The sequence below is a fragment of the Peromyscus leucopus genome, chromosome 14, assembly GCF_004664715.2.
Source record: "Peromyscus leucopus breed LL Stock chromosome 14, UCI_PerLeu_2.1, whole genome shotgun sequence".
NCBI lineage: Eukaryota > Metazoa > Chordata > Mammalia > Rodentia > Cricetidae > Peromyscus > Peromyscus leucopus.
Window position 1 is genome coordinate 69,516,116 of NC_051075.1, and position 26,648 is coordinate 69,542,763.

Consider the following 26,648-nt stretch of genomic DNA (forward strand, 5'->3'; position numbering starts at 1 on the left):
CCCTGGGTCTCAGTGCCTCAGCACTAAACACACAGCAGGCCTCTCCTCCTCCTGAGAGACCCACACCGGCATGTTGCTTGCAGCCTCCTGAGCTAACCTGAGCAGAGTGGCCCAACTCACAGGAAATCAGGTCAGGGGAGGCCAGGCAGGCAAGGCGAACTCCCCGGTCCCCTGTGGGAAGACCCACAGAGCCTCTTGATGGCCTGCCGCCATCCCTCTCTGAGGAAGTACCTGGTTCCGAGATGTAAACGGCCTTCAAAACAAACCCCAAAATTAATGTTTAAAACTGTCTCCATTGGCACGTTTTTAAGCCGATATCTGAAATGTCCCGTAAGTTTAAATACTTGCAGAGGATGTCATATCCAACATGATGTAAATATTAACATTAGAAAATAAAACTGTTACTATTTCTCTTTTAAATGGATCCAATGTGGTCCAAATACTCCGGTGATCTGCGATCCACCATCATCCATTTTCAGATTATATAATCAGGGCCTTCTCAGACAGCTAGAAACCAAACACTTTTTTCTTCTCAGACTAATTTCCAGTCCTCTTCCTTGGAGATGTTTAAACTGTCAGGGTATTTTACTTCAGAAAGTCTCTCCCTTATTTTTCCACTATACCACTGAGTTATGTACATAACTGTTCCTCCTTCAAAGGCTTTCTATATGGTCAGAAAGCTCTCACATACATCAAAAGTTCCTTCTGAACTAAATCATTATCGGTTATTAATATAAAATTGATCAACATGACTAACATATACTCAAAACTGCACAAGCTTTATTAGAAACGTAACTTGAGGAGATGAATGGGACTTTTTAAAAAGTCATTTCCTGCATCCACAGATGTGTCTTACCGACTGCTAGAGTAAGACAGTTAATTCTATCTCCAGTCTTCAGTTTATAGAAACAAGTGTGAAAACTCAAGGGGAGGGCTGGGTGGTGGTGGCCTCACCTTTAATCCCAGCACTTGGGAGGCAGAGGCAGGAGGATCTCTGTGAGTTCAAGGCCAGCCTGGTCTACAGAGCAAGTTCTAGGACAGGCTCCAAAGCTACAGAGAGAAATCCTGTCTCAAAAAACCTCAAGGGGAGGGGAGATGAATGGTTAAATTCATCACCCATGTGCTAGCCAGTTGACAGCTCCATCGGGTCCTCTTTCAATTTTGTTCCCAGCACCATGGATCTCCTCCAGTCTTTATCTCCTAGGGTTATAACGACCAGCTGACTCCCTTGATGATGGAGGGCTGTGTCCTGTGGTCCCACACTGAGGTAAAGCTCTGCAGGTCATCAACCTCTGTGTGCCCGCCCCAGTGCCAATCACGTCACCTGGACGGAACCAATCCTCAACGATCCTGGGACAGGTCTGCCAGTTATCCCACTGAACAGACTAGTGGGCTCATCACACAGCCAGAACCTGAGCCCAGGCCGCCTTGCTCCTCATCTGCCCGGCAGGGGTGGCTGAGGCAAAAGAAGGAATCTGCTAGCTCTCACTGCTGCAGAGCACGCGCTCACACCCATGCCTGGGAAAGGTTACACACCAATGTTCCTTGAGAATAAACGGCCACTTCCTGGGTACACCACAGTCCCCATAAATGTCCATCACTGATGCTGCCGCAGTTACCAACGGATAACAGGAAGAGAAATTACTTCCGTGACCTGGATAAACAGGCAGGATCTTGCCCAGGTTCCCCATGCTTAGGTCCTGAACCCAAGTCCTGCATCCATTTAGACAGTAGCGAAAGGCCAGCAACACTGGGTGGGGGGTATCTTGTAAATGCATCATGCATTAACACAGAGAGATGACCACAGAGCAAAGAGGCCAACCCAAACCTCAGCCCTCACTCCACTGCCACGCAGCAGACCTCTCCAAGGGCCACAACATCTGGAACCTCAGTTTCTTCGTCTCTACAAAAGACATACCTCCTCCCATACAACCGGGACCTGACAAAGGCGATGGATGCTGAGGTGCCTGGGGCATGGTCCCCCTAATCCTCTCACTCACTCACACCTAACCCAGTGACTGGCACTCTGCCTACCTCACACTGAGATGTGGTGCCCGAAAGCCCAGCTGATTTGGAAAACCCAGCCAAGGTATTTGGCTTCCAGCTTCTGCAGAGTCTCCCTCAGTGTCTTCACATTTTAAAGTTCTCAAGACTCTCCTGGACGCCAGAGGAGGTGCAGGGAGAGGCTTCGCCGTGGACTTTATTTTTAGATGCCAGAGTAGAAGGTACCCAGTTGGGCTTCACTCTGTCCCCAGCCACCACTCCCTCCCCCCTAAGTCATCATCCAAATGAACAACAGACACATCTCGAAAGCGGTCAGAACCCTTTTGCCTGGCACACTCTAAACACTGGCGCCAGGCTCGCGTCCCACCCACAGCCAGGGTACGGAGAGGATCTCAGGCCTGCCAGGTACGTGCCCGCCTGGATGGGGAAACCCTTTCCTACAAATGCTGAGCAGAAGCCTCCTGAAACTGAACAAACAAGGGCTCTGGGTATGCCTCAGCAGGCTTTCTAGAAACTTGCTGTATGCCATGAGCCTTGGTCTGGTCCCCATCCTGGGTGACCCTCTGCAGGGCAGGCAGATATAGCCTTCAAAGCAGATGGAAGGGTGGACAGCCTGGTACCCGGACAGTCGGGTTCATCTTGGACAGGGACAGCGGAGGCGACACGGGAAACCAGGCACAGCTTTGGTGCACGTGTCCAACCTGTCCCTCACTGTGGGTCTCTATTTCTGAGTTTACGTGGAGGTGAATACCACTTCACCATCCCTGGAGAGACATGACTATAAGGGCCACGGTCTCTTAGCAGAATATCAACAGGTAATCCCATGGCCAGGCTCTCTCAGACAGATCAAACCTGCTGACCTTCCTGAGACGGCTGCTGTTGGCATCTGGATAGCCACTTCAGGGCCATCTCTCCATCCTTTCTTCTCTGCCCCTCCACATTCTATCCACACTTTCTTTTCCTTCCCCCTCCTTCCATTCTTCCTTTTCCCTTCCTCCACCTATCACTCTTTTCCCCTCCATCCATCCTTCTTCCTTCTCCAGCCAGTGAGCCCAAGACTGAGCAGAGGACAGATGACAGGACACACAGCCGGTCACTACTGTCCCTTCATCCTTCCTAACACCCATCCAAGTGGCACGACCCCCAGGACTCCTGGCCCTTCCTGTTCCTCACACACTAACTCTCCAAACACTAGCAGCCACCAGCCTGAGTCTGTACCCCGCTGGGGACAGATCTCCAGGGGGATGTCACCATCCAGGCACCCATAAAAAGCGGCCAACCACCCAAACTCTCACAAAGACAGATTAAGCTCGTGCTTTGGTCACCACATGGAAATGTGAAGAAGTGGTCTGTACTCACCTGCACGACCTCTATCCCGCGCTTCCTGTGGAGAAAACAAAGAAAATGGTGTTACTCCAGCAGAGAGGCAGCGTCCTCTCCAGACCATCCACTACAGCCAGCTGAGAGCAGGACCAGCTTGAGAGCGCAGCAGCATGAGCAATGCTCAGGCCATGTCTCTCCAGCCAGCAGCCTTAGAGGGACCTCCTTTCAAGGGCAAGGTTTATGAGCCCCCTCACAACCTGGCAAAGATGGCTGATTCCCGGGGAAACTTGGCTAGAGCCGTGTAGAACTGACAGCAACTATCGCCCTCCCAAGCCCTCCAGCCTGGGCCAGGCTGGGTCTTCAGCAGTAAGAGCTCTGGCCTGGACAGCCCCAAGAATCCCGCTTGCCTCAACTACCACAGGTAGATTCTCCAAAACTTTCACCTTGATCCGAGCACCTCGGTCTGGTTCCCATGTCTGCCACAGCCTATCACACCAGCCATCCATTTTTTCCACTTGTACTTCTCCAAACCTAGCCACTTCTGGCCCCTCCTATTATTCCGTGGCCTCTAGCTGACCTATATCCCTCTCAGCCTGAACTTGTTGGGTTTTTTTGGAGGGGGTGGGGGTGCGGTTATTTGGGTTTGGGGAGGAGATTATGCTACCTGACAAAACTCCAAGATTGTTCTCCTTTTGGTTTTTCGTTTTGTTTTTCAGACAGGAACTCACTATGCAGCTCTAGAACTTGCTACGGAGACCAGGCTGGTCTCGAACTCACAGAGATCCACTTGTCTCTGCCTCCCAAGTGCTGGGATTAAAGACGTGCACCAACCGTACCTACCACAAACTATTTTTCTGTGTAACCAACATAGCTTTTACATTTTATTACTAATTCTTAACATACAAAGAAATAGGTTTCACTGTAACATTTTAATACATATACATCATATTTTGCTCTTGTTCCCTCTTCATGGCCGCCCCTTGCTGGTCACCTTCCTCCCCTCAAATATCCCTCTTCCTGTTTCCATGTCACACATATTCGACTACCCTCACTAGCTCCCCTCCCCCTTCCTTTAGACCTCTTCCTCCCCTCACCAACTCCTCAATTCTGTCAGTACACCAGAGGCGTCCTGCACGCCCGTGTTCACACACAGGGCAGGCTGTGGGGCCGGTCTGCAGCTCTGTCAGTAGATGAATGCGTGAAGAAATACATATACAATGGAACTTTATCCTGCTGTAAAGAGGAAAGAGACTATGGCATTTGCAGGGAAATGGATGGAACTAAAAAGCACTGTGCTAAATGAAATAAGCCAGACTCAGGAAGACAAATATGTTTTCTCTCACAGTGGAATTAGCCTGGGCTTTGTATACTCCATCTTTCTCCACCACCTTCCCACACAGTCCCACAGCCAACTATCCATCACACTTGTCTCACTCACCCCATTTAAGCATACGGGTTATGTGTACGTCTTTCCAGAGCACACCACACTAAGGCTCCCTGCTGGCTACCCACCTTCATTCATCAACCTGCTTCACATTTTTTACTGCAAGCCCCAGCTAGGACCCATCTCCATGAGGTCCAGTGCACAGGGCTGTCTCATCCCTTTCCAGGGTGTGCACTCGCCATCCCCAACCCTCAGGACTCAGCTCAGGTGAGTCCTCCCCCACCCACTCATACAATACGCCCATGAACCTGGGTTCCCATTCTCCCAGCCCTTAGTCCCTGAGTATGAACCACTGTCACTCAGAGAGAAATGGTAAAAACCAAGACTTGCAGGGACTGAAATGGCCCACGTGTTTATTTTACCAAGAAAAGGGCTCAGAGAAGGCTGGGGTCCAGGCAAGGCTAGCAGCCTGCAGTTTACTCACCTAGGCTCCTGGAAACAGGGACTGAGTAAAATTAAAAACTGTGCCCCTGGCCTAGTTCTGGTGCCCACCAGCCAAGAGCTGCCCATAAAGGGCTGCTGTCCAGTAGAGCTATAAATATGGAAAAGCAACTTAGCTCCCAGCCCTGGCACAGCATTCAGAGGGTACAATAAATGCCACAGCCTCAGGAAGCGGGCAGGATCTCCCTCAGCTGAGGTCCACCGTCCTCACTTATTACATGTTCGCCAGCTGCTTAGCAAATGCTTTGTGAGGGCCGAAAGAGGACCCAAGCAGGCGGCAGGGCTGAGGACCACTATAACCAGCTGGGTCAACTGGAAGAACCATGTGGCTAGCCTTCCCTTCAACCCTATGCTCCAACAGAGCCTGGCCCCAAAGAACCCAATGAGAGAACTCCATGGTTGATACCACTGGGGATTCTCAGGTCATTCCGTCTTCCTGCACTTGCTGAAGGAATGACAGACAATACCCACCACCTGCTCCCACAACCACACAAGGCACAGGCCAGACCCATGGCAGCAAGGCCTCAGGCCATCCATGCCCAGGAAAAGGGGCCAGTCAGCATCATGAGGAGGCTCAGCAATGTGAGAACCTGGATCACCTGCTCCTGTCTCATTGCGATCACTCCAGCCCAACTGCAGAGGGAAGAAAGCTATACCTGCTGTCTTAAGTGAGGGAACCTGGCCCGGGTCACACAGCCTAGAGCTGCTCAAGGGTGGGCTCTTTAACATCAACAAAACACGGGAAAGGCAGGTGACATAGGCACATATCACCAACACCTGGTAGGGCCAGTTTCACCATGGCCTTAGTCTCCCTATGGTCTCAGTTTCCCCTGGGGAAACCTGCTCCTATCCAGATGATCTCAACATGTGGCTCTCAGCTGCTAAGCCACCTACAGTCACTTCTAATCAGCCCTCACTTTACCTCACCCCAGTCCTTGAAAACAGATAGGAGATGTAGTGGGTGGTTGTCTGTGCCATACCCTGAAGCACCGCCCCTAGTGAGGCAGCAGGTAGCTGCTACGTACCTGCCCCCTTGGGCGCTGCCCGGACGGGGAACCTTAAGACCCGGGATGCATGTAGGTACGTACATACAGATGTGCACTCTCTTCTCTTCACTACCTCTTGGATGCTGGTGCAGATCTCCAGAGAATAGCGCTGGACTGTGCCTCATCTTTCTGGGATCCCTATTTCCTGTATTGTGAGTTCCCTGTATCATGAGTTAACCCCCCAATAAATTCCTATGATCACTAAGCTATTTCTGTGGATTGGTAGCTATTTAATCACATTAGGGATACATACAATAAGAAAGCAACTGAGAAAGTTTGGCTGACTGAAAGCTTACAAAGGGCCGACCTCCCCCCAGGAACCCTAGCGGCTCATCCAGCTCAGAGCTCTAGGAAGAGGGAGGACAGATAGGGTCTGCCAGAGAGTCCCCTCTCAGCATGGCACACACACACACACACACACACACACACACTCCACATGCCCTTCACTGCTCACTGGCAACATGCAGCCCTACAAGGACAGGGCCTGAGTTACCCCATTACTTGAAGGAGGAGGAGGATATTCCTCAGGGAAGATTCCCAGGCTGACGCTAGACATGACCCTCAGAAAGACAAGAAAAACCTTCATCCTCTGGGCAACAGATCTTGAGCCTCTAAGACCTCCATGGCCCAGGGAAGAGGTGTGTGGGGGGGTGTGTCTCGTAGAAACCACATCTACTACTTCCCCCTCACAGGAAAATGAAGTAACCTGTCAGGCTCAACTCATCTTCATCAGGGAGTCCCAAAGTGTAGACTCCTGAAATCCTGCTGCAACCAGAACGTTGAGAAAGGAACTCATGAGTCCAAAGAGAGGGGGAAGAGAGAAACATAAAGGCAGGGGAGGGAGAGAAGACGGAGCTGGCTGTCAAGCGACTGTCCCACCTCATCACCCAGGCGCACCCAGACGCACGAATGCACGAGTGGGCTCCGGGAGGCCGGCTGCCAAACTGTCTGTGAGCGCAGAAGGAGATCAGAGCAAACTGCTTGCAGGGAGAAAAGCAGCAGCCCTGACAAGCCGCATGCCACTGAAGAAACAGCCCAAAGCAGCCCAAAGAGCCAGGCGGGAAGAAGCTTGGTGTACGCCCAGGACGAACAACTCCAAGGCCACAGGGGAGCCCTGAGGGGCAGAACCCGGTGTGCCCTACACAACTCAGTTGAGAACAATGTTCGGAAGGAGAATGGGTACTTGTGCACACAGAATGAACCCCAAGTACCACAAGACAATGACCTCAGCAAGGCTTCAGGTCAAGGTCAAGGGCAGCTGGGAGGAGGGGCTGGAGAGGAGGCGGACTTCTCCTTCACTGTGTCCTTGACAACGGGTAGATGGAACATCAGGCAGCCTCCCAAGTCCTTCCAAGAGACAAACTGAAGTGACCCCCCCCCATGGAGGGGCCACAGGATGGTCACGTTAGACACTCAGAACTGAGACTGTAGGTCAGTGTCAACATCCGGGTCCTTGGAAGGCAAGTCAGAAAGGCCCAGGCTAGGGCTACAGGGCTGGGGACAGCAGTGGAGAACCTGGAGGCATTTCCTCATTTTCGGTGTTTTCTACCATGGGCAAATCCATTACTTTCAACAATACCGGAAAAGTAACAGTAAGAGTTAAAAGCTTAATAACTTAAATGTTATTAAAAGCCTGTACCTAGGGGCAATTTTCGTGTTCTTGGTAAAGTTGGCACTAGTAAGTTTGGGGCAGAGGTCTACTGAAATTCATAATCTTGTCTTCCAGCCGAACAGCAGTGAAGGGACGACCCTTCCCCAGAACTCCAGGGAGAGTGCACCCTGACGGAATTAAGGGCTTGCAGAGAGGAAGGATGGCCCCTCCTTTGGAGAGGAACAGCTCTAGGTTCAGGAGGGTGGCCATCCATAGCAGCAGTCCTCTTCCTAAGTGTCCCTACGGCCCATCCCTCATCCCCACCTAGGTCAGCCATGGCCACGGCACTTGCCTTGGCTAATGCAACATAAACTGAAATGACATGTACTTCAGGAAGCAGCATTTGGCTGTGACTCCCAGACCCTCCAACTAGTCCTCCTGACCCGTGGACATGAGAAGGGTGGGAAGAGGCGGACCCTCACCCAGCGTTTGGAAGGCTGAGGCAGGAGGACTGTGAGTCTGAGACCAGCCTCAGCTGGAGAGATGCTGCATCCCGGAACCCCATCTATGAGAGCAGAGGATGCTGCCAATTGGGGTGGAGCCACAGGCATCTGGAGGACGGGGGCTCTGTAATGTACAGGACAGAATTATCCGGTCTAAAGTGACCACAATGTCTAAAGTGACCACCGTGGCTTAAGGGACATAGCACTGAGCCACCCCAGAGGGAACACGGCACTGAAGGGTAGGCATATCCAGTGGGTGGACTCTATGAGCTTGAGCTAGGCCTTTGACGTTCCTGCCCTCCTGAACATCTGTCCCTGTAGCCTGGCCTAGCCTGCCCTGACTGACAACTGCCCTTCCAGAAGCAGGGTTCGCCCTATCTATCTCCATGCCCCCACATGTTAATACAGCTCCTGGGGGGGGGGGGCATGAAAATGCAGCCTACAAGGAGCTGGGCAGCCGGTCACATCAGATCCTTCTCTCGCCCCCTCCCCAGAGAGACCTCTTCTCTAAGTCACCTAAGCCTGGCCCACATCTGGCCTCTCACAGCTGTGTCCTCTGCACAAATGCCTGTCTTCACGTGACAAACAGCAGCTCACCCATAAAACCAGCTCTCACATCACCTATACCAAGGGCCCTTTCAGAGCTGATCTTTAGCCACAGTACCAGCCAACACTACCCGGGCAGTGAGGCCCGGGATCCAGAGGCTGGTCTTACTTTTGGCCGCCCATGCCCAGCAGGTTCAACGCTGCACTTGTACCCACTTCCCAGACTTACAGTACCAGGCTCAGCCTGAAGCCACCTGCCTGCCTGTTCCCTCCCTGGAATCCTGGTTTCCTTGCCGACTGCTCTGTGATTTGGATTTTCCTCCTATTAACAGTGCCAGGAACTGAAATGGCCCGATATAAAGACAACATATGAACAGAATTTTAAAGCCAGTACAAACATATGAATTGTTTGGACAGCACCAGAGAGGAACCAGATAAACTGAGAGCTGCCATATGTCTTTTTTTATTTATGAGATGGGGGGGGTAAGGGGGGGTTCCTTCCCTTACTTGGAGAGTCAGCATCCTGAAGACCCTGACCATACTAGGTGCCCCACCCAAGGGAGGCAGGCAGGCCCAGGTGTGGGGGTCTCTCTCAGTACAGATGAAGCAACCTGACTCATCAATCCCTTGGACCTTGAACAAGTTGGTGGGGCCCCAGAAGTGAGCAGAGCAAGTGAATCACCCCTGCTGCCCTTCCAGGAAAAGCAGGCATCTGGGGCTCCAGTGCCCGTGCAACCCACCCTTTGGTTTCCAGAAGAGAGTCAGAACGGGGCTGGGGTGAGACACAAAGCCCTCCAGGACATGTCCTACAGCATGATCCACACCGTGGCCAATCCAGCCACAGAGGCATCAAGTCGAACTCTTCAAAGCTCTGATACACCTCCACTCTCCAGAGTAAAAGAATCTCCATTTGAAAGCCTTTGGACTCTCAACTGGGAGAGATGAACTCTAAGGAGAGATACCCATATGCCTCCTCCAATCTGGCTACCAGTCGACCTTACTGAAACTCATAATGCAGCCTGCTCCCATGCAGCGCTGAGTCCCGAGGATGCAACAATCTTGGCCTGGAGAGCAAGATAAGCTGCCAGCAGGGACTCGGGGAGGGAGAATTCCGCCCTCCACAGTCCACGCTTTGCTAACACCTACCTTCAAGGTACACTTCCTGTTACAGTAGCAGTCCTGCACGTATGCAAGGCACTGACACGCAGAAAGCCTACCCACCTGTAATCAAACTGTCCCCTGAGCAACCAACACACCCCTCAGCCTGGCCCCTAGTCCCAGGACCACCAAAGGGGATCCTGAAGCCACAGGCATTGGGACTTGTCACCATCACGTGCTGGGTTTCTCTGTGGAACCCTGGCTCAAAGGAACCCCTAAGCCACAGGCCCTGCCAAAGGATGCTAATAGCCACACGAAAGGTGGTGGGGGCATACAAATGATGAGCTGGTGTGTGTGCCACAGGATCCCAAGCTGAGCCAACAGCCTCACTATCCTTACCAGCAGGAGGTGCTTGAGGGTTCCCCATCCCCATCTCAGAGAATTGTCTAAATACTGTCCAAACCTCAGGCACCTCGGAATGGCAAGTCCCAAGGAGCACTGGTCTGCAGTAGGGTAGAGAGCCAAGAACCCTAGCTCTGACACCCACCTGGCCACTGAGAGCTCTGACCTTGACCCAAAACTGCTTTTCTGAGGCTGCAGTCTCCTCCCAGAGCCTGAGACAGGCAATGTGAATACTGTATCCATAGTCTATGGCCTCCGTAACAAATGAAACATCACAGCAGATAACTACAAGCCACACAGAACCTTCCATGGTGCGGGTCAGCCCTCTGTCTTCCCAGGATGGGAGGATTCCACCCCAGCCTGTCCTCTCCAGTTCTGGAAACTGTCCCTCTGGCTCCCAGCCACACCACTGACGGTCCTCCACTTGTACTGCCTCGTCTCCTCTCCCGGGCACTCCTTCTTCCTCTTACCAGGACCTTGGTGACCGCCCTGGGTCCACCCAACTAATCCAGGGCAATTTCCCCACCGCGGATCGTCCCTGGGATGACACTGTGCCCTCTGAACACGAGGACCTGGCCATCTCTGCTAGGCAACCTGTTCTGTCAGCTACAGCACCCAGGCTTCACTCAGCAGCTTTGCCACCCTAGGACACCCAGACACTCCCTTGAAGTGTCCAGGGGGGAGAGAGCGAGGAAAACCTGCCCGGGCATTCAAAGGGAGCCTAGATGGCCAAAGGTAGAGGAAACTGGCACTCAGATTCACCTAGTACCCACAGGGTCAGTGAGCAAGCATGACCAGGGGTCCCGATGAGAACAGCAGGCCTGCGAAGGGGTGGGGGTCACGGACCCTGGAGACCTAAGAACCCAGGCCTCAGACCTTGGCTGGAAATTGGGGAGAAGGTTGACAATCCTGACCCCAGGTTCATATTGAGGTCAAGAGAAGATGCCCAGGCCAGCCACACCCAATTCCTGGCTTTCAGGCAGGTCCCACCCTGGACTCTGCCAAGCGCTGTGAGCAGTAACAGATTCTCTGAATGTGGAGCCAGTTGGAACCTAAAACTGGGCCAGCACCCAGACATACCAGGGCTCTGCAGGGGCCAGTCAGGTTCCCCATTTGTAGGCCTGGGAGTGTAGTGACCTGGCCCCAGTCCCCATCCAAAATGCACTGAGCACCTTAACTCAAAAAGAAGCCACTTGATCTGATGCCTAAGACCCTCCAGTTTACGGAGGATTCTGAAGGCCTGGGCATGACTCAAACAAACAGGCCAACAGCTGCAGTACCTGGGCTGTCTCGTTCCCATTCAGTCTGCTCCCCGAAGCCAGATGTGAGAAAGGATGGGGAGGAGGTGAAGCTGGAGGTGCCTATGAGTGCCAGGCATTGCTCACACACTGAACTATTCCTCAAGCTTAACTCCTGTAGGCTCCCTGCCTCCCTGACACACACCCGGGTGACAAGTTTAGAGTCACTAACACTCTTGCCCAAGGCTGAGAGCAAAGCCATGGTCTAAATTCAGGACTGTCTCTCAGCTTCCTTAACCCACAACCATGTACTGTGGTCTGTATGGGGCTCAGATCTACTAGGGAGACCTCTGGGATATTTGGGAGAGGAAGTGTTCTGAACAGAGCTGCCTCTGGTCCCTCAGCCCACCCCTGTCCCAAGCCTGGCTAAAATCCTCTCTTGGAGTCTTGATCCCCAAGGGGCAGAATCCTCCACACCTGAGGAACAGCCCTGACTAAAAGTCAAGGGCCCAGAAGACACTCCCTAAGGTGTGACTGGTCTCAAACATCCGGTAATACTGTAGCCTGGACATGCCCTGCAGCATCCAAGGTCCAGAATTAGGATAAACCTGGGTCCCCTAGCTGACTTTTCAAGCAAAAGGAACCTTCTCAGAAACAAAAGGGACGAGAAAGCAGATGCCTATTAAGCCACAAAAGAGGTGGTTAGCTCTCAGAGCAAAAGACTGCCCGGTAAGAGGTGAGTGTCCCGTGCAGAGAGGAATTCAAGCAGGCTCTAGATGCCTACAGTAGTCAGGAGACAAGACTGATGCACAGGAAAGATGACAGAATAAACACGTAGAGAATACCATCCGACCTCCAAAGGCTTCTGCATCTGCTAGTGAGAGGAAAATCAGGGGCATCGCAGGACTGCGGCATGGGCGGGAAGGCCTCAGAGGACCCCCTGCCCACAGTCATGCTCCAGGACTAGCTCCCAGCAGGCAGGCACAAGCCCCCCCACCCCACCCCCTTCCTTCTCAGTGCTCATGCCCTGCCCGGCTCTGCAGCCGGGAGTCATGGCAACAGGCCCCAAACATCTGCAATAATCCCTCGGAGCCCCACACGGGGGTCACAGCAGCCAACACACCAGTGCCGAGAGCCAGGGCCCTGTGCAGAAGAAACGACGAAAACAGTAATATCTTACTCCAACTGGGAGAGAAGAAAGGAGAGCGAGAAATGCCTGCCAGGCGTCGGGAGCAACATATGCAAAAGGCCCAGACCTGGGTACTGTGGGCCAGCAGACAGGTCTCCAGACGGTCTCCCTGCTGCCCCACGTGTCCACTCTCCTGACAGTGACCTTCTACTTCAGAAGCATGACTCACCTCACCATCCTGCCCCGTCATGCCTTCATGCAGCTTCTCTTACCACCTGGCACTGAGGCCCCTAACAGATGTCATCTCCCCACCCACGGTCCCCACCCTGTCTGCTGTGCCCGACCCACAGGCTGGTTCCCACACACACTGACCACCTGCCTATATTCTACCCCAATGCCAGACACACCCCTTTTCTATAATCGACTGCTAAATCCTCTCCCTAGAAGGACCCCTCAGCGGATGCGGGAGTGGGGCTACCGTGGAGCCTCGAAGCCTGCTGGGGCCGTCAGCCAGAGGCCTGCTCTGGACCTAACGCTTCCATCTAGGACCATGTAACGGTCAGCTGTGACTTGTAATCCACTCGGGAAGCCAACGGGTGTGCAAGAAGGGCCCCAGGATGTCAGAATGCAGCTCGTGAGGCCAATTCACAACAGGTCGGTTAGTTTCAGTTTCTCAAACTAAAGTCGTCCGGATGACTGTAGGCTTTCCCTTCAGCCGCCTTCTACTAAAAGATTGTTTTATTGATCCATTCACGTTTTACGTGCTTCTGAAGACTGACTAGGTGCCAGGCAGTTTCACCAGTGGCACAGAACAGTGAAACCAGCAGGAGTGGTTCCTGACCTCAAGGAGGGTACACATGCAAGCCCTGAAATGAGCACAGGGCAGGACCGTTGAAAGCCTGGAGCGGGGCTGCACCAGCTTCCCAAACTAGGAGGGCCTGGAGGTGGAGGGAGAAAGAGAGAGCCCACCAGGTTCTGAGGAAGGAAAGAGCTGGTGGTAGCAGAGTCTGGTCGTGAGAAAAGATCCCCAGTGGCTGGGAAACAGTAGGGAAGGACAGAAGTAACGATCTGAGGCCTTGGGGGCCAGTCCTTTTATGGCTAGACTACGTGAATCCAGGAATTCGCATTCTGCCTTAAGCTCATTTGAACTGGGCTTGCTGTCACTTGCTGCTCAGTGTCCAAACTGCAAAGTCACCTGCCGCCAACTGCATGCTCCACCAACCTGCCTCCTCTCCTGGTGAAGACAGACACCAGCCTCCAACCTGGAGCCATGCCAGAGTCCTGCCCCGTTCTCCTACTTCTGTCTCTCATCTCTGTCTCTGCCGAAAAGGGCTCACTGCGGTGTCCTGGCAGCCCGGAGCTGGAAGGGAAGGCAGGAAGAAAGAAGCAGGTGCCTCTCGGCTGAGGGATAGTGGATCCCAAGAGCACTGGTTGGCTGATTGCACATAATTAGGAAGGAGAAAAAATGCTCTTGAAAATTAGCTTCCCAAATGCAGATATAATTGCAAGTGTCCTTGCAGAGTGATTACAACGTCGGCCCAACAAATGTTTTACCAGCAGCCCAAGCCCCGCCCTGCAGGCAGAAAGAATGGAGCCGAGGAAGGCGCCAGGCCAGGCGGCACCCACAGCAGTGCTTCCAGTGGCCCAGGGAAAGCACCAGCTTGGGGAGATGCACACATCCAGCTCAAGGCCTTCTCTACAAGGCACCTGGCAATCTTCCTTCTTCTTCCCATTCCCTTCCTCACAGGCTTAAATGCTACCAGCAGCCAAACAGTAAAAAAGCCAGCCTCACCGACTACCTGCCTCCTACAGTCAGGTTGTGCTTAATGCCTCAGTCTCTCTACCCGAAAATGGGTATGCTAGCAGTAGATAGCTCAGGACGCTGATGCAGGCTGAATAATGAGGACTGACACACAAGGAAAACCACTCAGGGCCATCAGCCTCTCCCACTCTGCGTCCACAACAGCAGAAGATAAAGTCCAGGAAGGCTAAGCAGCCATTAGCTCAGGCAAGCAGCATGGATGCAGCCTAGATCTGGCCAAATCCAAATCCATGATGCCGTCGTCACATTTGGTCCTGGTTGGGTTCTGAAGGCTAGGAAAATGCTACTCTGGGCTTCTCAGCTCACAGCTCTTAGGCAAAGTCAAGCGACCAGTGCACACAGACCTCAGTGTCAGGCCAATCCTCCCAGTCAGGGCACTTAGGCCTCTTCTGAAGCCTAGATTGTCAGACCACAGGTCTGAGCCTGTGGATGTGAGGTGTGGGGACACTCTGTAGGAGGTGTGGGGACACTCTGTAGCGCTCTTGAACTTCTAGTACTGAAGGGGTCCTGCCTGGACCATACCCTGACTGCTGGAGTACTCCTAGTAACCTCGGTCCATCTCAGCAGCCACCTCAACAGCTAGACCTCACTGCCTGAGCCACAGTAGTGGCTCACATCCCCAGCCTTGCTGTCTCCTCAACTGTCCTCCATTGGCAACAGGCTTTCCAGGCCCACAGCGTTCTCCTCGGGACAAAGCCCCAGATCCACAATGACCACAACCATGGCGATGAGACACGGTGTAACGGGCTCACTCCAACACTTGCCCCAGAAGCCAAGCTCCAGGCAGACTCGAGTTTTCCTTGTTCCAGGATACTCCTGCCAGCCCACCTTCCCCACATGGGGTGGGGTGGGAGTTAGGGTCCAACGGAGGTCACTCAACTCCTCTGAAAAGCCTTACTTTCCTCAGCTGTGTAGGGGAGGGCTAACTCCACCTGAGGACAGTCCCCTGGGGGAGGGGAGCAAGTTAGGCTCTGGGATGGTCCAGCAACTCTGGAAGAAGGAAAGAAAACCAACAGTAAATGACATCCCTATCATGACCTGCCTGGAAACTAAGATGAGCCAGGAAGTCTAGAGAAGCCTCAGGGCCAGCCTGGGAATGCCACGGCTAGCCCAGAGAGGCCATCCAGAACACACAGCTCCCAAGATGGGCTTTTCCAGAGACATTTCAACTGTCCTCATAATGGACCTGCGATGCAAGGACTGCTTTATCTCTACCCTGACCCCAGCAGGGCAGTCAGTCAGGTTCCAAGCAGGAAGCCACCTTCAGACTCCATGCTCTTTGTCAAATGTTATATGAAATTTATACCTGCCATTCAAAAGGGGGACTCAGTGGTGCACTAGTATCTGGTGATCAAGGCAGTAAGCTTTGGGGCTTTATGCCTATCATCTCCACTGATACCACTGTACACGTTAAGAAGGTGTAGCTGGGCAGTTATGGGGCACGCCTTTAATCGCAGCGCTTGGGAGGCAGAGGCAGGTGGATACTGTGAGTTCGAGGCCAGCTTGATCTACAGAGCAGCCAGAGTTACACGGAGAGACACTGTCTCCAAACAAAACAAAACAAACAAAAACAACAACAAAAGGAACGGCCCCCATAAGCTCATATATTTGAATGCTTAGCCACCAGGGAGTAGATGGACTTTTGAAAGGATTAAAAGGTTTAGGAATTGTGGCCTTGTTAGAGGAAGGTTGCCCCTGGGTGTGAGGTTTTAAATGCCCATGCCAGGCTCAGTGTCTTTTCTTCCTGCTGCCTATAGATCGGGATGTAGAACTCTTAGCTACTCCTTTCTCTGGCACCAAGTCTGCCTGCATGCCCGCCATGTTCTGGCCATGAAAATAATGGACTGAACCTCTGAAACTGTAAGCAAGCCCACAATTAAATGCTTCGAGTTGCCTTTGGTCATGGTATCTCTTCACAGTAACAAAACCATGAGTAAGACTTAAGTTGGTACCAGGAGTGGGGCGTTGCACATGCACACACACTATAAATCACTCTAAACTCTTTGAGAATGTCATTCATTGTATTGTGGTCATACTCATGCCCCTTCCCCAGCTCCTCCCAGATCTGCCCCATTCCAAACCTACCCAACTGTATTCAGTTAGTCCTGGCTATATATATTCTTGGGTATGTGGCCAGCCACTGAAGTATGTTTGACCTACCAAGTACCACACCTATAAAGAAAACTAACTCTCCTCTTCCCACAGCTATCAATTACCAATAGCTCCTCAGCTAGGGGTGGGACTTCATAATCACAAGCTAATACCAGTATCATTCAAACTGTTCAACAAACAGAAGGAGAAGGAACGCTATGAAGTTCAGTTACAAAGCCACTACGAGCCAAATATCAAAACCAGATAAAGACACAGCAAATACAGAAAACCATAGATTAATTAACATCCCTGAGGAATACATATGCAAAATCCTCAGTAAACTTCTTGCAAATCATATTCAAGAGCTTATCAATGCCTGGCATTGTGGCACAGACCTATAATTCTAGCACTCAGGAGGCTGAGGCGGGAGGACCACCATGAGTTCAAAGCCGGTCTGAACACACAACGAAATCATGTCTCAGAAAGATAAATAATAGACTTAAGGACATAAGTCACATGGTCATCTCAACAGACACGGAGACGACTTCGACAAAGTTCAATATCTGATGAAAGCCCATAAGAAACTAGAACCAGAAAAGGCCGTATCTGAGCCTCATAAAGATAAGTTGACAACATTATAGTCAGCTTGGTGCCAGTGGGGAAAACCTGAAAGCACTGCCACCTACCCTCTCCACCCACTCACATCACGGCTACTCAGTGCAGCGCTCACAGTCTTGGCTGGAGCAAAATCACGAGACAAACAAATATGGACGTGAAAGAGAAAGAAGTCAAAGAGCTACTGTTTGTGGATGATGTGATCCTGGTTAAAAGATTCTGGTCATCCACCAAAAAGGAAGGAAGACATTTACATTCATAGTGATGTATGTGTAGTGTTTTCTACCCTGGCAAGAACACTGAAAGAATCCTAAAAATTCAATAATAAGATTACAGCTCAATAAAGCACAGCATAGGCAATAAGTAGACCCATTCTGTAGCAATTAGAGAGATAGAGAGATAGTCAGTCTTTTTTTTGGGGGGGGGGAGCTGAGGACCGAACCCAGGGCCTTGGCTTACTAGGCAAGCCCTCTACCACTGAGCTAAATCCCCAACCCCGAGATAGTCAGTCTTTATTGTACTTTATTCTTTGGGAAGTTTTTTATACTTTCTCACACACAAAAAAATATTTACATATGAAATTAGATATCAGGATTTGCTTCAAATATAGCAGGGCAAAAAATAAAAACAAGCAGAAGTTATCACTTGGTAGATACTAAAGGGGGGAGTGGGGGACAGTGCTGATTTTATTAATCTTCCTGTTGTTTATGTTAGAAATTTTTATAATAAAAATTGATGAAAATAAAACTTGTGTTTGGCCGGGCAGTGGTGGCGCACGCCTTTAATCCCAGCACTTGGGAGGCAGAGCCAGGCGGATCTCTGTGAGTTCGAGGCCAGCCTGATCTACAAAGCAAGATCCAGGACAGGCACCAAAATTACACAGAGAAACCCTGTCTCAAAAACAAAAAACAAAAAACAAAAAACAAAAAAAAAACTTGTGTTTGTTGGTTTGGTTTTTGTTTTGTTTTGAGACAGCGTCTCACTCTGTATGTAGCTCTGGTTAGCCTGGAACTCACTATGTAGACCAGGCTGGAACTCATAGAGATCCACTTGCCTCTGTCTCCTGAGTGCTGGAATTCAAGGCATATGCTGCAATACCTGGCCCCCAAAATAAAATTTTTAAAAGACAATTTCATGGGACTGGGGCCGTACTCGGTGGGAGACCGTTAGATTTCTGGTCACCAAGACACTCTCTATTAGAGACTGTGTGCTTAACATGCCAGCAGCAACATCCAAAGAAGAGGGAGAGAGGAAGGGAGAGGAGGTGGGGTGGAGGCAAGACAGAACTGAAGACAGTCTAAAGTGTAAATATGGACTCTGTTTACACTACAATGCCAGGTGTAGAAATCAGAAACCAAAACGCTACATGTACAATGACTTGAGTCTATGACAATTATATACCAAAAGGAAGAGAACACACAAGAAAGAAATGTGGGCAGGTGCGTGGTAGAAGTCTCTTCAGATTTGGGGTTGGTGCTGTCTGCGGAGGGTTAACTTCAGGGAGGAGAAGATACCCATCTGTCTCCTTCAGCTGGGGTTCAGTGCAAGCCAGGGCAGCTGGGGCCCTTCTCACAAGCAAATGGGATCAGGGTAGGGAGGAGGAAGCATTGCTGAGGCGGGGGAGGGGCACTGAGGAAGTGAGCCTTGCTGGGTCTTCACGAACCACACCAGATCCCTCCCAGGCCCTGCTCAGCCCTCTGCAGGCCTCAGCTCCCCACCCTGACTGGCACAAGACAGGAGAGAGACATAGCCCAAGATCAGCCCCTTCTGCTTAAGGGCCACACTAGCCACCTGCCCTAGACCAATTTTGATGGACAGTAAAAGTCAGCCTTCAAATGTATCTTCAGCTGGGGGGAAAAAAAAAAGTTTAGATGAGAATAAATTAGAATCATATCGTTCATTGTGCTAGGACCCACCTCCATCAACTCAGTGGGAGTCTCCTCATCCCCAAACTGCCCCACAGTTGGGAGCTGATAATCCATTCTACAGCGCTCAGCTTTGGTCATGCCCTAGATGCGAACCTGCTTTTAGCACACCTGACAGACAGCCTCCTACCCAGTATCTGATGTGAAGGCTAGATCCTGAAGCCCCTCCCGCCTGATGAGGGAGGGCAAGGACTCAGGCTGCGGAGCCCCTCTGCAGTGTGAAAGAGGCATCAAGCTGAAAGTCACGTCCTCCCAAAAACTTAGAAGTTGAAGCCTTACTCTTCAATGAGGCAGTATTTGGAGATAGGTCTTCGGGAAGTAATTAGGTTTAGGTGAGATCATAACGATGGGGCTCCCACGTGGGATTAGCGCCCTTATAAAAGAAGATCAGTTTGCTCTCCCTCCCTGACACTGGACACACCTAGAAAGCTGCTGCTCGTATGTTAGGAAGAAAGCCTTCACCAGAAGCCAGGCCGGCCAGCCTTCCCTGCACTTCTGGTCTCCAAACAGGACAACTGAATATATTTCAAGCCCCTCGGCTGTGGTATTTGTTACAGAAGCCAGTGCTGACTAAAATAAGGGGAAAGGGTCACGATGAGCCCCGGGGGAGGTCCAGTCTCCGGAGGAGACTGAAAAGAGCACGTACCAGCCCAGTGTTGCCCAAGAACAGCAAAGGGAACCTGTCTTCTGGCATTCTTTCCTAAACACTGACAACTCAAAGTCAATGAAGACGGAGAAGAAAGTGTCGAAGGGCCTCAGGTGCCTGCAGGAGTGCATGCGTGTCCATTCTCATGTTTGCTTATGGAAACACAGAACAGTCTAAGAACACACAAACACACACAAAGGGCAACACAACTGCCTCTGGGAACTGGCTTAATGTAAGGGGACACACTTCACCCACAAGACCTCGGTGCCATTTGATTTGGGGCATGGGTAGTTTGTTCTCTCTCGCTCTCTCCTGTTCATGCTGGCCTTGAACTGGAGATCCCCCTGCTTCAGCCTTCCCAGTACTAGGGTTACTGCATGGACCACCACAGCCATCTTCTGGTGGTGTGTCGGTGTGTTGTCATCCCCCACCTCATCTCTTTCCTTTTGGGGTAGGGCCTTTTAACCACAGTTGTTTGGTATCTCTCACAGTCTGCCTGAGCCAGGCCCCAGAGACTTCTCTGAATTGCACGGGTCAAGTCCCTGACTTACCAAGCCTAGTTTCAGTTTCCAGAGCTGCTGACTTCACCAGCTGATTAACCAACGACCCTCCGTGGCCTAAGTCAGGGCCGGCCCTGCTCTGAGGTTCTCTGGATGTCCCACAGCTAAGCAGAAGCAGTGGAGGGCAACCTCACTTCCCAGGACCTTTGAGCTGGATTCTCACAGAGGACCTGTAACACATCCCCACACAGCCAAACACAGAGCTCTGACCCCAGTTTCTGCATCCCTGGTCAGCTCAAGGCCCAAGAGTATTCCTCCCAGTGGACAGGACGAAGGCTGGGCAAGCCCTGCTGTTCGTGGTGGCCACAGCGAAGAGGGCTGGGCGCAGCTCTTCGTTTCAGAACTTCCATGGCACATCGTCCACATAGCTGTGCAACCTGGCTGTTACTGCAAAAGTCACACCTGGGAATCTGGGCCACCCAGTGGAGGCACCTGACAGAGAGAGGTTGAGCAAGCAGAGGGAAGGCCTCCAAACAGCCCTCCTCTTCCACTGGCTCCAGGAAGGACAAGGTCTCAAACCCTAACCAGGCCCCACTGGCCTAAGCATCCCACCCCCACCCCTGCTACCTGTCCACTCTGCACAGGGTCCTCAGGTGACTGCTGAGGTCTGTGGCCAACAGCAGCCTGGTGACCACTGCCGCCACTTTTCCAGGTGGAAATGTTCCCAGAGGGGCCGTCTACAGCTCCCATGGAACTTGCTCTCAGTAGCGAGATGCCAGGACCTGGCTTGGCACATCATTAGAGCTGAGGCCTGGACAGGTCACTGTCCCCCCCCCCAGGCCAGAATCCCTCTGGATCCAATGACCCAATTGATTGGTCACAGCTGCTCCTGGCTCACAGGATCCTCAGGGATCCTGGCAGACAGACAGCTCAACTGTCCCCAAGCAGAGCACAGCCAAACAGCAACAGGCCGATGTGTTTACAGAACAAACACATGGACTGTTTCACTCCAAAACACTTCAGTATCAATACCCCAGGCAGGGTCCGCACAGCAACCTCATCCTTCACTCTGAGGATACCAGCCCTCGTCCAAGGATGTCCATCCACCAGCCTTTGGACCCTAGCTCCTTGGGCACATCTGTGTGGACTGACCACAGGAACGAAGCAGAATCAGACTTACTTAAAGACAAAGGCGGCCAGTGCTAAGGCTCTGCTTTGGGCTCTGACCTCACCTCTCTTTAGTGTTGCGACTGTGCATATAATTTCAGTTTACTCATTAGTGCCTGTGGCATGCTAGAACAGCTGAGCGTCGTCTGTAGTGACATTGTTGATCAGGCAACTGCAGTGCTCCTGTGCTCATTGCATAGTCTGTTTGCCTGGCTTTGCAGGACAGTTGGCTGTTGGACTGATTGATGATCTCAGGTTGTCGCAGTCCCATCTATGAGCTGATGGTATTGTATATATATATATATATACGAAACATATCTCCAGACGTGTGACTGAGCACTCAGATGAAGATGATACATAGCAGCCCTTGTCCTCACATGGCTGGCAACTGAAGCCCAGAAACAGAGGCCCTTGCCTTACCTGGCTGCCACCTCATCCCACTGCAGCTTCTTTGGGGGTCCACCTCGTCACCATTGAGACCTTGTGGAGGGAATGGCCCATCCCTAATCTATCACTCCCTAGATGAAACCCTGCTTCAGAGACAGGCTGTGGCTCAGGGTGGCAGGTCACAATGAATCCCTGCCCCTCTAAACCTGGGCCTGAGGACCCAGTGGGGCCCTAGGGCTGGCAAGGCCAACTCTGAGCCAACTCCAGCACCCACAAGCTGTGTGACTCCAGGCAAGTGCGATTAGGAAACTAGGGTCCTGGAAACAAGGCCTCTGCAGGGTTGTGACAGGGGACAAATGAGGAGACACGCTAGGGAACTCAGGCCAACTCTCGTACCAGACTGGAACCAGCTGTGCGATTCACCTCACACCACATGGGCCTGAGAGTAAACCAGGTAAATAACAGCAGGAGAACAGACACATGACAGGCTGTAAGGGCCATCGCTTGAGGCCCAAGACTCACCTACACCTGAAGGCAGGTTCTCCATGAACCGAATACCATGAGAGCCAGCACATCCCCCTTACCACAGGACCCAGGTAGCACCCAGGTTTCTCTCTGCACCCATCCACCCTCTGGCTTGCAGGACTGGCCATATAATCAACCTGTCCCTTAGACCAATCACCCCGTCCCCACTGATCACCACACTTGCTGGTTTGAGGCACCCACAGAACTGGCCATATCCCAAATGGTTGCCTCAGGTGAAGGGACACCTACCCAGCCAATCCTCCCCACCCATGAGAACACCCCAAAATAGAAGAATTCCCAGCAAGACCAAAAAAAAAAAAAAAAAAAAAAAGACCACTAGATTGAAGCAAGGGGTACCATTCACCTTGGGAACATCAACAAAAATAATTTATCAATGTCAGGGATGGCATCCACTGGCAATGACCAAGAACAGAACTGACCCAACTCAGCACTGTCCAGGTCAAAAAAGGTATACTCGAGGACTCCAGAATTGTAAGGGCAAACATCCACTGCACAGACATGCAAGGCCTGCCCCTCTGAGCTTGCACCTGCCAAGACCTTTATTTACTTGTTTGTTTGTTTATTTATTTATTTTGGTTGGGGGGTTGTTTTTGTTTTTGTTTTTTGAGACAAAGTTTCTCTGTGTAGCTTCAGTGCCTTTCCTGGAACTCACTCTGTAGCCCAGGCTGGCCTCAAACTCACAGAGATCCACCTGGCTCTGCCCCCCAAGTGCTGGGATTAAAGGCATGAGCCACCACCGCCTGAGCTATAAAGGCTCTAAACCATATTCCTCTACCTCGAACCTCTACCCTTCACCCTGCAGAAAGTCGCCTTAACACGTGTAAATCGGGTGACCAAGGGGCAGCAAGTCCTATGGCTAGCCTCTGGCAGGAAAGAGGACGGAACACCTCTGATGCACGGGTACCAAGAGCAAGTCCAACCAGGGAGGAAATGAGGGACCAGAGAGGACCAAAACACAGCCAAGTCAACCACCTAGTGACGAGGTCCACTGGGGACCCCTGCTCTGACGGGAATCTAGCCAAGAGGCCTCTGAGGCTACCTCCCTGCCTTGTCCCATCTTCCCTTCCTCCCAGAGCTGGAGCTCCAGGATGCAGAACCTTCTCAGGTCAACTTGAGCGTAACAGTTCTCATTGGCTGAACCTAGCAATGTGATGCCCTCACTTACTCCATCTGCACAGAGAAATTAAGTCCATGTCCCAAAGTCACACAAGAAGCAATCCCTCAGCCACTCTTCTGAGGCCCAGGGACTGCCCCCACCCCCCGAAAAAAATTATTCCTAAGAGCCTGCCAGATTTGCAAACAGTTCTGCAAACCTTCTAAGGTTCTAGCTTTAGTGGATAAGGTTCCAGGGTCCTCAAAACTGGACCCCTAGAAGGAACATGGATAGCAGTTAAACAGAGTGGATTTCGTGGCCTTGTGCACAAGAGCTCAGGGCATGGAGGGTAAGGACACTAGGCTATACCCAGAGTCAGAGCTTAAAACAGAGCACTTTACAAACAGGGCAGCCAAGCTCGGCAGCACAGGACAGCCACCCACGCTACGGCAGGGCTCCTCGACAGACCCAGCACCCTGACCAGAATGGGTATAAATGAACCAGCACCTGATGCCCTCTGGCAAGCAATGCATAGCCAAGGAAGGATGTGGGCTATGGAGCCGCCAATACCGATGTTCAAATTCCACACGCTGGAGGGACCAAGCACAAAACTCCAGAGAGGGCTCTTTCTGAGTCTATTTCCACGGAGAGACGGAAAGCAGTGGGTGGCATTGTGAACATCCAGTCACACGGCATGTCTTCTGGGAGGCTCCGCTGACCCCATGCACTCTATGCAGCCCATGACAGCTCTACCACTCCAAGAAGAACCACAGCCCACCAGCTGGGGCACCTGCAGATTTTCAAAAGTCAGAAGCTGGAAGTGGGCCTCTCTAGCCATCCCCACAGCTTCGGCCTTCCCCAGAGCATTAAAGGGACCGGGTCCCCAAGCCTCCTGGAACACAGGCTACCATGTGGCTGAATTTGGCTCAAGGTGACGAAAGGGGTCCATGAAGAACCACTGTTCCCACACCAAGCCACCAGCCAGGCTTGCCCCAGGATGGAGGCAACAGGCCTTGGGAATCTCATGATGAGTATTAGGACCCTAATAAAATATTTAAGCTGTAGTGTCAGCCAAGACAAGTTCGAATCCGAGCTGCCCGTCTGCTAACTCTATAGCTGAGGTTAACTGCTCCATCCTTCAGTCTCTTCCACGTCCCAGAGACAGGTGGCAAGGTACAGGGCAATGAGGAAATGTCATCCAGCCAGACACCAATAGGCCAGTCCAGCTTTATTCCTCGTAAAGAAACTGATCCCAGGGTTCTAAGAGGCCCCAAGCCTGGCACACTGTGGCCAAACGATGGTCCTAACAGGATCCCTTAGCCGTCCTGACCCCAGGGGTGGCTGGTATGCAGAAGGTGGTTATGGGTACCTATCCCATGACCACATAAAGGAGTATATGGGGTGTTTTTAAAAGGAAGTCATCGGGTCCATCCCTGGATCTAGTCTAGAGGGAAGAGTGGCCTGGGAGCCTCACTAGGTCACATTTGTCCCAACGTTCCCTCGCCTCAGCAGCCCAGGCCTGGCTGCTGGGTGGGAACAAGACTGTTCAGAGAGAAATGAAAGTGAAACTAAGAAAGAGGCCTCTCTGACCCCGGTACCCACCTGCCACCCTCGGGCCTCCTGGAAAACAGTGGACAGCACCCCAGAAAAGGCCTTCAAGAGAGAGGGCTACCTGTCTGCCGGCCTCTTGGCCTAGGAGAGGACTCTCTTTATCTTTCCTTCTCTAAGCACCTGCCACACTCGCCAGCCCCAGAGGAGCAGAGGCAGGGAGAAGGAACAGCAGTCACCACAGCCAGCTGGCCAAGTCCTGAGCTCGGAGCTCAGTGCCATCTCCACCGCCCACCACCCTCTGGGACAGCCAATGCACACCGAGGATGCTCAGCTTACCGCCCTCTGACTTTCCTCGAAGACTGGGTACCGAGTGCAGTGGATGGTGGACGGATATTATGTTTAAGACAAGGTGACCCGGCGGCAGGGAAGCAGTGTGGTTTCAAGAGTCAACCAGCCCCAAAGGGGAATCCCGACTCTCCCCGAATCTAAATTCTCATCTAGCAAACGTAGACGCACCACCCACCTGGGAGAGTCGGCTTCCCATCTACAATCATGCCAGATCTGTGTAGGTTTCCAGCAGCCTCTGAGATCTAATGTGAGCTACTCAACGTACAAGGGAGAAGAGAGGAGGAAAACAGAGCCCTTCAAAGGCTTGATGGCCACCTGCACAAGCCAGCCATCCCAGCTTCCCAGCTTGGGCCTAGGAGCACATGAATGCGACACACCACACTGTCAGCTGATGAAGAGTCTGGAAGCTACAGAAGAAAACACCTTGGGACTGTGTCCTCACCTTCCCCCAAGCTCTGAACTTCCCTCCTCGGATATCCGGTACTGCCTGTGGCTGGCCAGGCCCCAGGAACATCTCTTTGCAGACCCACCAGGGCACTCCAAAGCAAACTAGCAGCCAGAGGCAAGGAATCTTAAAAGGTGTGGAGAATGGATTTCCCAAAATGTGGCCACCTGCCTCGTGACCCTGCCTTGCCTCTCTCCCGTGGGCAGGGGCTTCAGCAGGCATCTGATGACCTCTAGTTGGTGGTAGACCTAGTGTGAGCACCAGGGAGGGAGAGACCCAGGCCTCAAGATCCCACAGCCAAACACTACATGCGCAGACCACCTGCCTGGCAATCCTTTGCTTCCAACGTGCCCATCCGAAAACACCCTGCCCAAGAAGTAGGGACCTGCCCAGCCTTGGTTTAGCCTACTTAACCCAGTGCTGCCTACACGTGAGAGTTTTGTTATGACGCCCAGTAACACAGAGGATGATAGTTTGCATGTTCCAGAAGACACCAGGGCATTCCACAATAAGACACTCCCCCCCCCCAGACTGCTTTCCTGAAGAGGCTTCAGCTTCTGAGATGGCTGGACAACGATGAAGACAGATGTGTGCCGCGCCAACAGCCCAGGCGCCTTTGGTCAGGCAAGCTGGGCAAGCATTCGTCAGCAGCAAATAAATGACTACCACAAAGCACAAGCATCACTTGGGTCTTCCACCAGCCCCAGGCTCTGGGCAAGGCCAGCTGACCTGAGGCCCACCCGCATC

At 52.1% G+C, this 26,648-nt stretch overlaps 1 protein-coding gene across 1 annotated transcript in view; it reads right to left on the minus strand.

Annotated features, from left to right (window-relative positions):
• The window catches only part of Itpk1 (inositol-tetrakisphosphate 1-kinase), a 140,475-nt gene that overhangs the window by 105,877 nt on the left and 7,950 nt on the right, over window positions 1–26,648 (minus strand). The window contains 1 exon segment of the mRNA XM_028888303.2: window positions 3,364–3,388. Within this exon segment, the coding sequence (XP_028744136.1) occupies window positions 3,364–3,388 (25 nt within the window).